The sequence below is a fragment of the Lacerta agilis genome, chromosome 10 (assembly GCF_009819535.1).
Source record: "Lacerta agilis isolate rLacAgi1 chromosome 10, rLacAgi1.pri, whole genome shotgun sequence".
Classification (NCBI taxonomy): domain Eukaryota; kingdom Metazoa; phylum Chordata; class Lepidosauria; order Squamata; family Lacertidae; genus Lacerta; species Lacerta agilis.
In genome coordinates this window covers 48,476,668-48,494,425 of record NC_046321.1, presented here as the reverse complement: position 1 = coordinate 48,494,425, position 17,758 = coordinate 48,476,668, and the positions used below count along the sequence as shown (strand labels likewise).

General features: G+C 41.4%; 1 protein-coding gene across 3 annotated transcripts in view; it reads left to right on the top strand.

Annotated features, from left to right (window-relative positions):
• The window catches only part of PDZRN4 (PDZ domain containing ring finger 4), a 251,871-nt gene that overhangs the window by 127,450 nt on the left and 106,663 nt on the right, over nucleotides 1-17,758 (top strand). The window contains exon 1 of one of the 3 annotated variants that reach the window (XM_033162293.1): nucleotides 5,500-5,889. The exons of the other annotated variants lie outside the window; for them this stretch is intronic. Within the exon in view, the coding sequence (XP_033018184.1) occupies nucleotides 5,821-5,889 (69 nt within the window). The 5' untranslated portion in view covers nucleotides 5,500-5,820. Of the gene's footprint in view, nucleotides 1-5,499; nucleotides 5,890-17,758 lie in introns of those variants that run through there. 3 annotated transcript variants of the gene reach the window in all.

Below are 17,758 nucleotides of genomic sequence, written 5' to 3'. Positions count from 1 at the left end.
GGGGGTGGGTGTGTGGAGTTATTAGTGGTAGTAGCACAAGTAAGTTCTATGCCCTCGTGTTTATATTCCAAATAATATTTCAAGCATTAGAGGAGTAAATTTTGGTACAAGTAAATAGTGCCAATGGGGTCACACTCCCTCTGAATGAGTTGGCCTGTAGTTTTGGGGTCTTTTTGGATCTACTGTTGTCTCTTGGCACCACAAGTGGCCCAAGTGGCATGGAGTGTCCTTCGCCATTTCTTTTTTTTTTAAAGAATTTATTGGCATTTTCATAACAAAACATAAACCCACACCCACACCTACAAATATAAAACAAATACAAACATAGCCAGGATTCTTCTTCTTGTTTACATACATAAATAAAAATTTCTAGTTCCAAATCTTGACGGTTGACTTCCCCTGCCTTTTCACCTTCAGTTTTAAATCCAGAATCTACTTTAATAACATCATCTCACTAAAAATTAAATTCATTTAAAGAAAATTCAAATCTAAACAATTATCTTAATCCATAATAGTTAATAACAAATCTTTAGATCTTAACACATTATTCTTATATCAAATCTATACGAACTTCTTCTATCCCTTAAACTGCTGCTAATAACATAAAATTCAAAATATCCCTTTTCTTGTTAAAAATAAAATAAAACTTAAAGTCTTAACCCTCCGATTTCAGATTACCATAACAAACCATTTAAATTTTACACTTAATACTTCACCCTATTCCCCCTCTGTCCATTGTCCATTTCCATCTATCACCGGAACCAATCCTCCAATTGTCCTCTTTTCTTATACGTCCACAGATCCAGACACAGTTCCCCATAGACCTTGCATCGAGCATCAGGGTACGCAGTTCATCTTCTTTCAGCTTCTCCGATTCAATGTTACATTCTTCTTGTATTTGTAGATATCTTAGTTCTTTGTCCCTCACTCCCGAGCTCTCACCTCGGGGGCTGGATATAACAGTTCTTGCCGTCCCGGGGCTGCCACCCCCAAAGGACGTTCCTTTTTCCCGGAGTCGCCAAACCATCTCTCTCCAATCTTCAATCATCCCCTTCAGCTCTTTGCCAAGGTTCTCTTCCATGGTGTAGAAAACTTGGAAGGCCTCCTCTGTGGGAAGTAAAAATTTTTTCATGTCCCCACTCAAAACCTTCAATTTCTGATCAAGCAGTTCCAGCTTCAAGATAACAAATCTTTGTTCATCCGTTAATCCATAGTTCAAAACGAGTTCAAAAACAAAATCCAACATGTTGGGAGGGGGGATAGGTATCAGATTTCAGTTTCTATTTCTATGTTCTCCCTTTTGTGCCAGTGATTTTCCACTTCAGCTCCAACTTTTCGTAGCCATTTTCCCTGAAACCAGGGCGCAAAGACCAAAACTTTAAAAGGGGATATTTTCCACAGACTTGCTCCCCAAAGGGAGATCAAAAGAGTCTCACTTATCAAAATTCAAATACTTTGTAACCATCTCTGTAACAGCAGCCTCTTAAACTGGTTATTTTCTTTCCCCCGAAGGGAGGGAGGCAGGCTTCCTTTCCAAATGTCCCCCGGATCGTTAAAAAAGCACAGAAACTAGTCCAATCAGATACTCACGACCACCGGGTTTCTTTAACTCCAAACATAACAGGTAGAACTTTAACACTCGTCGCGGGGGTAACCGCCACTCCGCGTCCCGGTTGGGGCATGTCCCCTATAGCCCGGCTCCGTTGTCCCTTCACCCCCACTCCCCCTTTACAGGGGGAGCGAGGGAAGGGTTCAGAGCCATAGTGGGCACAGCCGGGGAGCCCGGGGTGCGGGATGCTCTTCCCGCACCCCACCGGAGCCCCGCTTTGCGGTAGCGGGGCTCCAACCCCCGGGACGGACTGGGTCACCTCGCAGCCGAGGCAACCCACGACCGCTCCGCGATGGCGTCGCCGCCGGAAGTGTCCTTCGCCATTTCAAGGTCATAGTAGGCAGCCTATCCTAGGGCTTGCTGATCTGAAGGTTGGTGGTTCGAATCCCCGTGATGGGGTGAGCTCCCGTTGCTCAGTCCCTGCTCCTGCCAACCTAGCAGTTCAAAAGCAAGAAGTGCAAGTAGATAAATAGGTACCACTCCAGCGGGAAGGTAAACGCCGTTTCCATGCACTGCTCTGGTTCGCCAGAAGCGGCTTAGTCATGCTGGCCACATGACCCGGAAGCTGTATGCCGGTTCCCTCGGCCAGTAAAGCGAGATGAGCGCCGCAATCCCAGAGTCATCCACGACTGGACCTAACAGTCAGGGGTCCCTTTACCTTTACCTAACCATAATATTGGATTGCTGCACTGCACATTATGTTTCTGATGCCTAGTCAAAGCCTGCATCTAGTCCAAAATGCAGCTTTTCTGAAGCTCTTAATATTTGCTGGAGTTTTTTGTTTTTGTTTTTTGTTTTAAATCCTGCCATGATAGTTTTTAGAACTACTTTATATTGTTGCCAACTGTTACATTGGTATTTTTTGTAGGGGTTATAAATAATTGTGGACTATCTTACACATTTTTAATTGAAGAGTGCTATACAAATAAATAAAATAAGAGAATGGGACAGCTGCTGTAAGTTAAGCACAATTATGTGCCCAGGCACAGTGAGCCTGCCGCTGGGGTGCCATGATAGCAGAAGGAAAGGAATCTCAGGACAACTTCTTGGATTGCAATAGGGCACAACTTTATGGATTACAGATGTGAGTTTTGGCTCAACATTGGGTGTTTCCAGAATCAGTCAGCTTGCCTGCTGGCTGCTAACCTGGGAGTTGATTCTGAGATAGGACTGCCCTGTGGCATACATTAAATAGGAGCAGCCCATTATACTCACCGCCTTGGGTGTATGGACAGAAACACCTTGGTGGTGGGCCTAATTTATGCCTGGGAAGCAGACCAGAATGAAGACCCTGCAGGATTCTTCATTCAGCTCCACTCTGACTGTGCCAGCCTCCTGAGCCAACCAGTGATCTGTCAATTTCATTGGAGGGCTAAATTAAGAACTGCCCCCACCCTGCCGGCTGGCGGGAGAGGCCACATCTTCTCCCACCAGCTGTTGGAAGCAGGGAAAGGAGCCCTGGTGATGGAGGTGAGCTGCACCGCAATTGCTGCCCACAGTCCAGGTGAGCAGAATTTCTCTCTATGAGCGTTGGCCCTGCACTCAGTGTCAGTTGTGCCTGTAGCATTCAAAAGTTCCTTCCTATGACCAGTCATGCTCTATTGTTCTATCTACAAGTTCCTTAAAATAAAGATTATGGGGCAACCCTTCTTTGGGAACATGTGGCCTGCAGGGAAATTTCATATTTTATTCTTGATGTGTAGAGCTGGCACAGTTTCCGTCCTGCATGGTTTGACACATACATACCTAAAATATGCAGTTACTTCTGTGAATGTTTAAGTTTATTTATTGGGCAGGGGAAATTTCATTTTTAGCTGGGCGCAGGTTCATTTATTATTTGCATAGCGGTACTTACATGTGTCATATTGACATCCATGATGCCACATTGATACCAGTGAAGCTGTTTCTAAATAGGTTGCCCTCCCTGGCTTTGATCCAGCCAGTTAGGTTAAAATCAAGGCCCAGAAAATCGGATTATTACATCTCAAGGGAAAGGAATGATAAGCAGTGTATGGCTCTGGGTCTGCTTTCCATGCTGCATTGGTGGTATTTGAGGTGCTGCTAGATGCAAAGCCAATTTGTTAACAATTAGTACTCATTAGGATCATTTCCTAGTATTGATTTTTTTTTTAAACCCACACATTTTACAAAGCACTTTTTGAAAACAAAACAAAAAACCCTGCAGTACTTTATCAATTAAACATATTAGGAGCCAATGTCAAGATTAACTTGACTGATTTCATTGGCTATAAAGTAATTATTTTTTGCACCAGAGTCCACCTGGCATCCCATTAAGTTTAAGACTTTTCAGAACAAGAGCCAGCTATATTTAATTAGTGAATGTGTCAGATAGCACTGGTTTGAAACAAAATAAGTCATGGAAAAGGACCAGATTTTTACCATGATGTGAGTTTGTTTTTTAAGAAGTACACTTATGAGCTGCATTCTGTATAACATATGACCTTGGGAATGGATTTAAATGTGAGGAATTTGCACTTTTTAAAATATCTAAGTTTCATTTAAATGTGTCCTTGTTTTTATGCGAATAGAGAAAACCGTAGAGCTATAAAAAGCTAATTGACAAATGGCAAAATTAGGCTTTGTGGCAAGCTCTTACAGAAGCTTTTTAATATTTAAAAATAAAGATCATATACATAATTACTTTAATTCATGTTCACATTAAAGCTATATTCCCATCCCTGGTTATTCAAAAATTTATGCCCCATTGTGCAAATTAATTAGGAGAGTTATTTATCTAGCACCCCAATTCTTTTTTTTAAAGTTGCATGTAAGGAAGCCGCATTGATTTCAGCAGAAATTAACTTTCAGGTCCGTCCCCCCCATTTCTGCACTGCCTTTATGGCCGTCTAAAGATCTTTAAAAAAAAAACCCAACCCCAAAACCAGCTTTTAACTGTATTGATCACCTGTTGAATACAGAAGGAAAGAAGGTGCTTATAAGGCCATCTTTCAAATCCATACAGCTGATCAAAGGTGGCAGCATCAACTATCTTAGCAGTGATGCACATGTGGCACAATAGCATCTATACCACTGAATTGCAAAAGTATCGATGGGATTCCTCCCCCTTATAATTCACATGCAACTCTGCATCCAGGCGAGCAACCCATGCATGGAAGACAAGTTTCCATAGGTGCTTTTACAGGTTGAGCGTGCAATCTTTCAGACTGATTAGAAGTACATTCCACTAAAATCAATGGGTGCTGCTTCCAAATGAATATACTGGAGATAATGGTGCAATATTTGGATATATGTACTGTTATATATGTGCATGTGCAATACATATATATGCAAGGTGAATTAAAATAAATAGAAAGAGGACATTGAGATCTCCACTAGCAAGTGAGCATGTATTGCAGAATGTTAGAACACACTTCCTTCTAATTTTAGTATTTGGACAGATTTGATAGTACTATGCAAATAAAGAATGTAGTACAACCATCTGGATTTATTTTCTTTTTTCTGTTTTGCTTGGTTCAGCTGTTAAGGAAAATAACCATTTCCCTCCCCCCCATTAAGTTGGGAGGGGATAATAAACATGTGCTTGAAAACAAGTGCCATAATTGTATTGCCCACGCTGGAGAGCTGTCCTAACCCAAGAATGTTTTCCCCAAAATCACTACTCATGCATATTATCCCTTTGATCCTAAAGGTGAAGGGCAAATGTTGTTGCTGTCGTTTAAAAAAGGCATCCCTTACGTGCTCCACCTTTAATAAACAAAAGTGTTAGCAGCACGTGCATTTTGTTTAACCACAGTACATTTGCTTCTTAATTAGTAAATATTCATCTGTTATCAGCAGCAGCTATGACACCCCTCCCTGCTAACACGTTCTGTCATAAATAATCAATGAGGCTCTATTAATATTCATGAGCTGGAATCTGTGTAGTCATGTGCACTGATGCAGAGACAGGGGGAGTGTTGCTGCGAACTGAGATGAAACTCTGTGTATGTCTGTGTGTATACGTGAGTGAGTGTAAGGTACTTGGGGAAGAAGAAGAAGAGGAGCATGCTGCTGCTTACACACACTACCCTGGCTTGTGCTTCCAGCTAACAGTGGCGTGTCTGTGTTCCTGCACCGGAGAGACTGATGAAAAACAGTAGTCAAGTCTGGAGGGTGCTTCCCTGTCAGTGCATTTGCCTCTCAGTCCTTGGGAAATTAGAAGCATTGCTCTTTCATTATTTCTTACTAGAATGGGTTGCAATTTGTGCAGTTTTCAAAAGAGGGAGGAACACTACAAACTGCTTTATGAAGTTTCCCAGGTGAGTGCAGAAGGTTTTTGTAAGGAACTCTGTAAGCTCTGTAATTATGTGCTGTTTGCAAAGCACTTGATGAAAATGAGGGGTGTTTATTTTGTGTTTTGGGTGTGTGTGATTGCATATTTGACTCCCTGTGTGTTTCTTTTAAAATTATTGTACATCTCTTTTTTTGCCAAATTCTCAGCCAGAGATATGCCTTATCATTGAACCATATCGTAATATGAATAGAGAATCTTTAGATTTGGTAAGTGGATTCTCTATCAGTTACACAGATGACGCTTTGCAGCTGTTAGGATTTAACAGGTAGGATTTGCCAGCACTTGGGTCTCAAGTGTTTTCAAGAAGTTTACTGGAGGAAGTTTTATGGCTTAGCATGTGCTACCAAGGCTATAGAGATAGCTATTTTTAATTAGAAATGACTGTTTTGTTTAACGTTAAATTATCAGAGCTGTTTTTCTTTCTCTGGTTTTGAATAGGGGTTGAGCTGCCTGATTTTAGAAGATGCTTTTATCGGTCGTTACTCTGTCCTTTGTACTGTTCCTCAATATTAGTCAGAGAGCTTGATTTATCGTGTCCTTACTTAAGTCTGTGTCCCAACAGCAGGAATATTTCTGTAATCTGATAACACGGGCTTGTGGTGCAATTAGAATAAGAAGGGAGAGATGAAGAAAATAAATATTACCCTAATAGCCTGTAATTTTGCACAAGTCCTATTGCACCCATGTTTGAATTGTGTGGATTTTGTTTTGATTTGGCTTTTGCTGTGGAAATCTGGCAGATGAAAGTTTAGTGCCTCTCAGCATCTGTTCTCTTCCTCTTTGTAATTTTCCCATGCTTTGGCATGTCACTGTTGACAGAGGCTGAACACTTCCAGTTTTTGACTGCACTGTAGATGACGAGCTAAGGATTGAGGACAAAACAGTGTAGAACGTTGGTGGTCTGTTGGCACAGCAGTGACTAAGTACCCATTGCCTACTGTTTTTCTTCTATTCCCCCCGCCTTCAAATTCTTCCTGACGTGATTCATTTCACAGTGGACTAATTACAAAGTGGATTCTCTACACATGAAACATCCTCCTCAGTTGCAGAGTTAATTCACATTTTCATGGTAATGTGATCAGAGCCTCATTAGCCAGTTTCCAAAACGATCCCCTGCATTAATTAAATATAAAAATGACTTTTTTATCACCATGGAGGGGAAAAAGAAGATTAACATTGTCAATTATGACCAGCGACAATATCTCTGCTTCTTTTTAATACCACCCCCCCACCCCACAAAGAAGTACTTCCCAAATACTAAAAATAGCATCCGAAGGCAGATAACCTGTCAGTTGCTTTCAGCTCAGCAAATGGACTCTAGGTGGAACACTTTCCTTCAGTTTGGAAGTAATTCCATCAGTGCTTTTTTCCCTGACAGTCGCAAGATAGGGAATAGAAAAGTAGCACTTCTTCTCTCCTCCCACCCTCCTCCCTTCCGACTGCAAACAGCCAAAGAAGAGACCTTTAAAAATACAAAATGTAAATAGCTCAGTAGATTACAGTACTGCAGATCAAAGAAGCCAGGCCATCCTATAAGAAAACAGATCAAGCCTCCCTCTGAATTTAATAAGGAATATCTTAGCTACTTTGGAGTTAGGGGATATATTAAGTACATTTTTGTGAAATTTGCTTGAAGTTGACACTGAATATTAAAGCTTTTTAAGCATGCAAAAGTGTGTGCCTTTGTTGGGGGATTCCAGAGGTATTCATCCTTTTACTTGTTTGTTTCCTCCTCTGCCAGAGGTTGCAGCTTTCATGATAAAGAAATGACAGAGGAGGGAAATGAATTACCACTTTCACTTTAACCCTGGTATTTACCTGATAAGGTATAATCCCTGGAAGAATCTGTGTGAGTCTTCCAGTAGAGCAGTATACAGGCAAACCTCCAGCTTTTTGCATTCTGGATTGTGGGGGAAGATGTCACTGATAAAGGCTTTTAAAGAAAGCAGTAGCGTTATTAGCTGTTACTATGTGAATCTTTGAGTTAGTTTCTGTTTTTGCTCCAGTGTTTATGCATCTCTATGATCACATGTCAGCTCGAGCATATTTTAGAGAGGTGTTCCCAGCTAGCAACTACTGTCACAAAAGAATGTTCCATTCTACTGTACCAAAACAAAAATGATAATATTGCTATGAGATGAATGTGATCTGTAATATTTGCAAGAAAGCAATTCTGTTTTTTTCCACCTTCTCTTATATGTATGTCCATATAATATGCATGTGGAAACACAAAGACGAAAACATATGAAATCCATATTAAGTTTGTTGATCTGCTGCTATTTTTTTTAAATCAGAATTTCCTTATTGAAGTGGGTAGTGTTGTAGCCCTGTGGACATTATAGACACCTGTACATTGCTTTGAAGTTGATTGGTGGTTTCCCCTTAAACATTTAGCTTATCAGTGAAGGTGTATATATTGTCTACTGAAATTTTTGCTGTATTATAGTTGTCTATACTTCTGTGGATATAGACTTGTATGTGGAAGACTTGGATTCGATTCCAAACTCTGCCATAGAGTATGGTCTTGGATAATTGATGCCCCCTTTAGTTTTACATCTGTAAAAAAGGAGTAAGGATTCAAAGTTGATGTGAGAAATGCACAGTAAGCACTTGCTAAACAATTTGCAGCTGGAAGTAGTTCATTAATATGACATTAGGTTAAATGTGGTGAGCATAGTTGTCAAAATGAGCATTATGCCGAATTTTCACAAAGGTCAATTTATGATTTGATTAAAAGTGTCCTTTCCAAACCCTGTTGAGAAAACTCCCATCTTAGAGGTGTTTTGTGTTTGGTTTTTTTGTACCACAGCCCTAATATGTTGCCAATTATGGGATTCTGTCCAATTCATAGCACAATTTCAGCCATTCAGGGATCATGCAATGAACATAATGATATCATGGTGTCACATAGCCAGTAAGATTTGGTTGTTTTTATGACATCACCGAAGGTAAATGAAAACACTCCTATTATTTTCAGTCTGTATGGTAGTAGAAACTAGAAAACTGTTGCCTAGGAAACGTGGAAATACTTCTGTGTTGCCACACTGTGTTGGAAGTTTCATTGTCTACCAAAGCTGTGTGTCCAGCATTTAACCCTGATCTAGCTAACTCTAGTCACATACCGTTTATGCATGCCTAGTTGAGTGAGAATGTCAATGAGGAGGCTGCGTATTTGAATATGCCTCAAAATATGCATCCCATTGAAAGTAAAGCCAGGCAGATGGTTGGAAGTAAATCCAGTTGCAGATATTCTTTAGCCAAACTGCATTAGTCTCAATTAGAAGTTCATTCAGAATGTACATCCCTCTCTACATGTTGTCCCAAACACACCTTCCAATAAGTGTGGTTGATCAGGAGGGAGAATGTAATTTGGCTGCCTTACTAGCAGGGTTGTGTTTTCTTACCCCAATATATTTCTTCCATTCTGCAAACAATTTTTGTACCCTTTCACAAACACAGCTGTCCAAGGACCTTGGATAGGGTGTCCAAAGCACCCTAAAAGTTAGTGATATGTCAAAAGATTCAAATCTGAGGTCCCACAGATTTCTCAACTAGTTCCTGGCTGCCTTATCCTTATCCTTATATCTTGGATAGACCCTGTTGCATAGGGTCTTAGCTACCTTGGCTATCAGTTAAGTCCAGTCAAAGGCGACTATGGGGTTGCGGCGCTCATCTCGCTTTCAGACTGAGGGAGTCGGCATTTGTCTGCAGACAGCTTTCCTGGTCATGTGGCCAGCATGACTAAACCATGACAGAAACCAGAGTGCATGCAAATGCCGTTTACCTTTCTGCCACAGCGGTACCTATTTATCTACTTGCACTGGTGTGCTTTCGAACTGCTAGGTTGGCAGGAGCTGGAACAGAGCAATGGGAGCTCACCCCGTCGCATGGATTCGAACCGCTGACCTTCCGATCAGAAAGCCCAAAAGGCTCAGTGGTTTAGACCACAGCTCCACCCGCGTCCTCGTGTTGTATGGGCTCTTAGCTACCTTGGCTATCATCATTGCCTGTGGTGGTTCATCAGTCCCATTTCCCATAAAGTGAAACCCTTCTTTTTAATCACACATTTTTTCAACAGGAATGTACAGGGAGCATTCATGTTGCTGGATGCCTTTTGCTATTATTCTGCCTTTCCCCTGTTACTATAGCTGCTGTTTTGTCTAACTAGAGAAGTACCACATGGCTCTGTAGCAGCTACAGCTTAACTCTGTTTGTTCTCATGCCAAAGCATTAGTGGATAAACCAGCCAGTTTGGTGTAGTGGTTAGGAGCGGCAGACTCGTAATCTGGGGAACCGGGTTCGTGTCTGCACTCCTCCACATGCAGCTGCTGGGTGACCTTGGGCTAGTCACACTTCTCTGAAGTCTCTCAGCCCCACTCACCTCACAGAGTGTTTGTTGTGGGGGAGGAAGGGAAAGGAGAATGTTAGCCGCTTTGAGACTCCTTCGGGTAGTGAAAAGCGGGATATCAAATCCAAACTCTTCTTCTTCTTCTTCTCTTCCACGAAGGGCCGTTGAGCCACAGAGAAAGTCATTGGGTTGTGGGGCAGAACTGAGCCAAAGCAAGATGTGAGTAGGGTCATACAGAGCTTGGAAAGTTTATTTGAAAAAGGAACTACTGTAGTTATAGTTCAGCACGTTCTAAAAGGAACTAATTCCACTTCATGTTTGTCACTGTGATCTGTTCACTATTCGATTCAGATTCATCCAAATGAATGTAGCCAAAAGTACAGTGGTACCTTGGGTTACATACGCTTCAGGTTACATGCGCTTCAGGTTACAGACTCTGCTAACCCAGAAATAACGCTTCAGGTTAAGAACTTTGCTTCAGGATAAGAACAGAAATCGTGCTCTGGCGGCACAGCGGCAGCGGGAGGTCCCATTAGCTAAAGTTGTGCTTCAGCTTAAGAACAGTTTCAGGTTAAGAACGGACCTCCAGAACAAATTACGTTCTTAACCCGAGGTACCACTGTATACATGTAGCTAAAGTAGAACTGCACTGTGTTTCTCTGACAGAACATAGCAATAAAGGGAAGAGAACAGTAAGAAGTAATGGGGTACAACATTTGGGGTGGACAGCAGTGGCAGTAGGTTGCACATTATTGTGTAGTAGCTGAGGGTCCTGCAAAAAAAATTGCAACTACAGTGCCTTCTGTTTTCAGGTGGGAAGACAGTTAAGCATAATTATTGCAAGATGGTATGTGACTAGAGCTTCACAGTCTACACATACACACATAACAAAAGTTGCTCTGGGAGGTGGTGATTTTGAGTACAGTAGCAGCATGGAAAGAATGTGCTCCACTTTAAATCACCCTGGCTGCTTGTTGTACCATGGAGTCCTTTAACTAATGTTTGCAGGAGTAAATGTGCATCTGTAACTCTAGCTGGAGGAGGGAAACTTGGGAACAATTTGTACTGAAGTAACAGGGTTGCAAGACGACGGTTGAGACCTTCTGCCACCCACCATTTTGCTTCTCAATATTACCCCTTTCTGGTTCTGCTTTAATTCCGCTTGTAATATGTAGTTCTGCCTTGATATTTGCTTGAGGGGCGGTAGAGAAACACTTTTGTGCCTCTGAATTTTTTGTCACCTAACCTAGAAGCAGGTAGCCTGAAATCCTTATGTCAGCTGTGGCAAACCCTGTGCCGCACAGACCTGGCATGCCTCATGAGGCTGTTTGAGGAAAATCATACCCTACCCCCTGTTAGTCACTTGACACCTGGGGCATAGATCTGTTATTTCCGGTCTAAGTGCTGAGACAAGGGATATCTTACATCTGCTCTTAGTGCTAAGTATCACAGTGCTATGAGCAGAGTACTCCCACAGCACTAAGATAAGTGAAATGCTGATTGTTAAGAGTTAAAACGGCATTTCCACCCACTCCAGCTCTTTGGGGTGTGGGGGTGAAATGCTATTTTTATTCTTAAATATCAGGCAGAAGGATCTCTGCCTACCTGAGTGTATGCCTACCTGAGTGCATGCCTGGCTGCTGTTATTTATTCATATTTTTGTTTTGTCTATGGCCTTGCCCACTTCCTCCTCACCCAGTTCAGCCTTTGGCCCTGTCCATCCTTGGAATATGGCCCTTGGAAGGTTCTCCGTGTTACGGCCTTTTCTTTGTGCCAAAAGGGCACATGTTCACCCAGGAGTAACTCCTGTTGAACTTAATTGTGCTTACTTCTCTGTAAACATATTGCACTGATAGTCTTGCATGTTCTCACTTTTAGCTGACTCTTGGTGTCTAACCCATGAAAATATATGTCGTTAACATTGTTAGTCTTTAAGATGCCACAATACTCTTGGTTGTTCTTGATCCAAGAAATCTAATGTTCAAAATATAGCAAACTGAATGGTAAGATAAATTCCTCTATTTTTAAGTCTAGCTTAATTGCAGTACATTCATTCATCTTTATACATTTTCTATACACTGAACAAACATTACTTGGCTAATAAACTATATACTTTGGAATTACTATTTGAAGCTTTGGTACATGAGTGATTATCACCATGTAAAGAAAAATACTGAATTTCTACAACTTATGCAGTAGGCCCTAAATAGTTTGTTAATGGTGGTTGTTATATGACATTGTAGCAGGATGGAGTTTCCTAGTGCCTTGTGTTTCATCTTTATCGATATAATGTTTTTCATAGCTTTCTAACAACCTTTCATTCATAGTTCTCTGTCTGTCTGTCTCAGTAATTTATTTCTAGCCAACTTAAGTCAGTGATTGGTATTATCATCATCATCATTTTATTTATTTATATCCCACCTTTTTTCTAGGCCAGGACTCAAGGGGGTTTACAAGTAAAATAAAGCAGCTAAAAACATAGAAAAGACAATCATGTAAAAAAAAACAACAGTTAAGTACTAATAAAATCAAAATATTTAAAGACCTTTTAAGGATATAGATAATTCCAATAAAAACATCACAGCACCAGCCCCTTTTCTTAAAATGTCAGTTCTCAAAAGCTGGTTGGAACAAGAAAGTCTTCACAAACTTTTTCCTTATGCAGCCTAGATAGGTGTTTACACTACTGCTAATATTCTTTATCTGTTTAGAGGCAAAGGGAGGCAATTGTGAAATCAATGGATTTTGGTATCTCCCTCAGGTGGTTCAGATTTGGTTTGACATCATCTGCATGAACAGAGAAGGATCTTAGGAACACAGTTCATCTCATCCTCTTCCTGTCTCCTCCTCACCTGGCATGCTGCAATTCCTACTTCTGAACTTGGTTTGCAGAAACTATAGATTCCTATTGTGCCTAAACCAGCAAACCAGTAGTCTGGCCAATTAGAAATTACTTGGAGGATGTTCATATCAGTCAACTTATTCCACCCATCTACGAATTGATGGTGGAATTGATAGCAAGCCTCCCAGCCATGGCACGCTTCTCAGTTTGGTGATTAAATACTAAGAACGTTAGCCATTGCGGGTGGTCGTGGGCTGCTTCGGCTGCGAAGCGCCCAGTCCATCCCGGGGGTTAGGAGCCCCGCCACCGCAAAGCGGGGCTCCGGTTGGGGTGCGGGAAGAGCGTCCCGCACCCTGGGCTCCCCGGCTGTGCCCGTTGTGGCTCCGAACCCTTCCCCCGCTCCCCCTGTAAAGGGGGAGTGGGGGTGAAGGGACGATGGAGCCGGGCTATAGGGGACATGCCCCAACCGGGATGTAAATGCGGCGACAAAGCCTGTGATGAGCGTCTAAGTTCTACCTGTTTTTAACGAGCTGATAAGAACCCAGTGGTTGTGAGTACTTGACTGACTTTTTTTTTCTAATCTTGGAACGATCTGGGGGAAAGAGGAAAGGCAGCCCGCCTCCCTTCCCTTCGGGAGATGAAAGAAACTAACCAGTTTAAGTGACTGCTGCTACAATAATCGATAGAAAGTATCTGGAATTTGAAAACTGAGACTGCTGAGATTTCCCTTTGGGGATTAATTGGGGAAAAAATATCTCCATTTGAAGTTTTGGTCTTTACACTCCGGCTTCGGAAAAATGGCGACGATTTGGACTGTCGTGGGAAAAAATTGAAACAAAGGAAGGAAGAGACAGGAGCTGAAATTTGATACCCATCCTCCCTTTCAAAATGCTGGACTTTGTGCTCGCACTTGTATTGAACTCTGGTTTAAAAGATGAGGAAATGCTCACTGTCTTGAAGCTGGAACTGCTTGATCGGAAATTACAAGTCTTGTGTGGGATTTTAAAGAAAATGGACTTAACTTCCACAGAGGAGGCTTTTCAAAAGTTTTATACAATGGAATCGAACCTTGGCAAAGAGCTGGGAGGGGTGCTTGAAGGATGGTTTGAAATGGCTGGGCAACTCCGGGAAAAGGAACCGATTTCTGGGGGTGGCAGCCCCGGAACGGGAAAATTTATAATATCCAGACCCCGAGGTGGGAGCTCGGGGGCAAGGGACATGGAATTAAGATTTCTACAAGAAGAAGAAGTATGGTACAAAGAAACGGAGGAGCCCAAAAAAGAAGTGATGGACACCCTGAAGCCTGATGCAAGGTCTGTTGTGAATGCTGCCTGGATCTGTGGACATTTAGAAGAAGAGAATTGGAGATCCGGTTCTGGTGAAAGACAGAGAAAGACAATGGACAGAGGGGGAGTGGGTTGAAGTATTAAATGTATATTCCAAATGGTCTGTCATGGTATCTGAAATCGGAGAGTGAAGTCTGTTAATTATAAGTTTATTTTAAACAAGTAGGGAGATATTGAATTTTAAGTTAAAAGCAGCATGATAAAGGATAGAAGAAATAAGTTTAGTCTTTATAAGAATATTTGGTTAAGATTTTTGTTATAATAGAAAGATCAAGATAATTGTGTTATCTTTAATTAAAGTTAAAGTTTTTTTTATAGAGAAAAGATGTTAAGAAAGTAGTATATCGATTTAAAACCGAAGGTGAAAAGGCGGGGGAAGTCAAAAGTCAAGATTCAGAACTAGAATTTTTTTTTTTATGTAAGGTATACAAACAAGAAGAAGAATCCTGGCATTATGTGTATTTGTTTTTGTTTTTGTATTTGTAGGTGTGGGTTTGGGTTTGTGTTATATTATGAAAACGCTAATAAACTCTGTTAAAAATAAATAAATAAATAAATACTAAGAACGTTATCCCTGGATGCTCTCTACAGCACCATGAGAGGACAACAGTGTGCCTCTGCTAGTTCTTCTTTCTTCTTTCTTCTTTGTTAATTCAAGATAGGTGCTGCTGCAGTAAACAAGGCTTTCCATGGATTTGTCATTGCAACAAATGGAAGTTGGAGACAGCCAGTGTGGTCTCTTTTTCTGCTGCTTCCTTTCCTGACAGTTGACTGGATTCCTATCTTCATTCTTTAGACCATGTTCTGATGCCCTAATGGTCAGATCCAAGAGTGATTAGCTTTACATGTTTAAGTGGTGCAGGAACTTGGATCAGTAAGAGCTCTCCAGGCCCCATATGAAAAACTAGCAGAAGAAATACTGGGGTCTTGAGGAGATTACTTCGGGAATCTGGAAAACAATTTCATTCTTAAAGATTAATTGCTGTCCCAAGGGAGACATCATGATTAGCCTTGAGCCATGGGAATTTACAGGATTAGGAGACAAACAAATGCTGTTTACAGCCAGTGATCCCAGATATTGCAACTGAACTGAAGTATTCTTCGTGAATGATTGGTGATGAACCTTTAAATTACATTTGCAACCAGATTGGTCTTATCAACTACAGCAAGTGTGCTGAAAGAGCACATATTTGACAATACTTGTCTGTTCTTCACTTGGTCCCACTATTTGGTGGTAGTGCCTTGGTTGATAACCTATTGAGAAGAGAGTATATGTAACACACACACTTAGGTACGAAGTGCACCAGGCAAGAGCTTTTCTCTATAACGAGGCCATTGACATTTAATTATATGAGGCCTTTTAGAAGTGGGTGGGATTTTTTAAAATGTATTTCTTTTTTCCTCTTGTTTTCAATGCATCTATGTGATGGGGGGGGGATTGTCTGTTTGGTTGGTTGTAAATTGCTTTGCATTGTCCTGGGCAAGATAACGCAATTAACAAATTCAATAAATTATAATAATATCAGCATGTCAGAGTATAACCAGAGCTAGTACTGGCTTATTCCACTTTTGAGATGTGCTGGGCATCCCTATGCACTCTGAATATAGCAACATGTTGGATTCTGTAAAGGATTCCCCTCCCCCTGCAACCGCACCTTACCTAAAGTGTGGCCTCCTACTGTCAGACGTTGAGGGAAGAGTTTTACCAAAGAATTTGCAAAGTGCAACCATCCACTTATATTGGAAAAAGTGAAGTGTGTATGAAATAAATCTGATCATGCCTCCCAGTGAATCCAGCCAATGAGAACCAAGCACCTTCCTATTCAGTTGTTCCGCTGTGAATTCTGCTTATAGCTCACATTAGAAACTGTCCTAAAATATAGATTCTGCCCACCCGTTTCCCAAGGGCTCAGGGCGTGTAACAATAATGTATGAAATACAAAATTGGCACCCATGATATCACATAAGAGGTTTTCATCCAGCAAACGTATCCACAGAAGAGGATGGCAAACAGTTGTCACTGCTTCCTCCTGCAGCCCCACACTCCACCTTCTATCCTGGAGATTCTGGAGAGTCGTCTCCCAAACTTTCTGGACCATATTTTGAGGATGCTGAAAGGTGGGGGTGCAGGAAGAATGAGAGGAAGATGAGTTTTGTTGCACGAATGGAAGCCTGCTTGTGCATGGACAGCATTGGATACAGCCCTGTGTGTTTTATTTATATGAATTTTCTTCCATTTTATTAGTAATTGGGGGGGGGGATACAACAAACAAAATAAGAAATTACCGAATACAAATACAGTGGTACCTCGGGTTAAGAAGTCCGTTCTTAACCTGAAACTGTTCTTAACCCGAGGTACCACTTTAGCTAATGGGGCCTCCCGCTGCTGCTGCTGCGCCACCACCGCACGATTTCTGTTCTCATCCTGAAGCAAAGATGTTAACCCGAGGTACTATTTTCTGGGTTAGTGGAGTCTGTAACCTGAAGCGTCTTTAACCTGAATTGTCTATAACCCACAGTACCACAGTAATGCGTCCCAGTCATAATGCTTAGAGTTTGGTTTGTTATGTTTTGTTGTAACATTGTATAATATTGCTAAAATGGTAGTATTTCATTTTGTAGGTAGTATACCACTTTCCGAGGGCCTTCTGGCAGTCCCCTCCCTGCGAGAAGTGAGATTATAGGGAACACCTGACAGAGGGCCTTCTCGGTAGTGGTGCCAGCCCCGTGGAACTCTCTCCCGTCAGATGTCAAGGAAAAAACAACTATCTGACTTTTAGAATACATCTGAAGGCAGCCCTGTTTGGGGAAGCTTTTAATGTTTGATGTTTTATTGTGTTTTTAATATTCTGTTGGGAGTCTCCCAGAGTGGCTGGGGAGGCCCAGCCAGATGGGCGGGGTATAAATAATATTTATTTATTTATTTATTATTGGCTTGATGTGCAGATTTTAGTTTCTAGATTTGAGACTGGAGACCTATTTTCCACAGATTAGACTGAAAATTCTAATGGGTTTTCTTCTAGCACCTGCCAGGGTCTATAGATGCAGATCCTGGTTAGAAAGATTTTTGTATTGGTGAAGAAAAATACAATGCATGGCCATTTTTGGTTATTTGCTCTTTAAGTATGGTGCTTTTTGAATTCCAGAAGCATGCTGTACAAGTGTTGGAGACTTAGCCAAAGCTGTTGTTTTTTTTTCTTCACACCTAGTATATTTTTATCATTTATCTCCATATGACCTCGTTGTTCCTGGTTTTATTCACTTCCTTGGATTAAAAATTGTTACTTGACCATGTTCA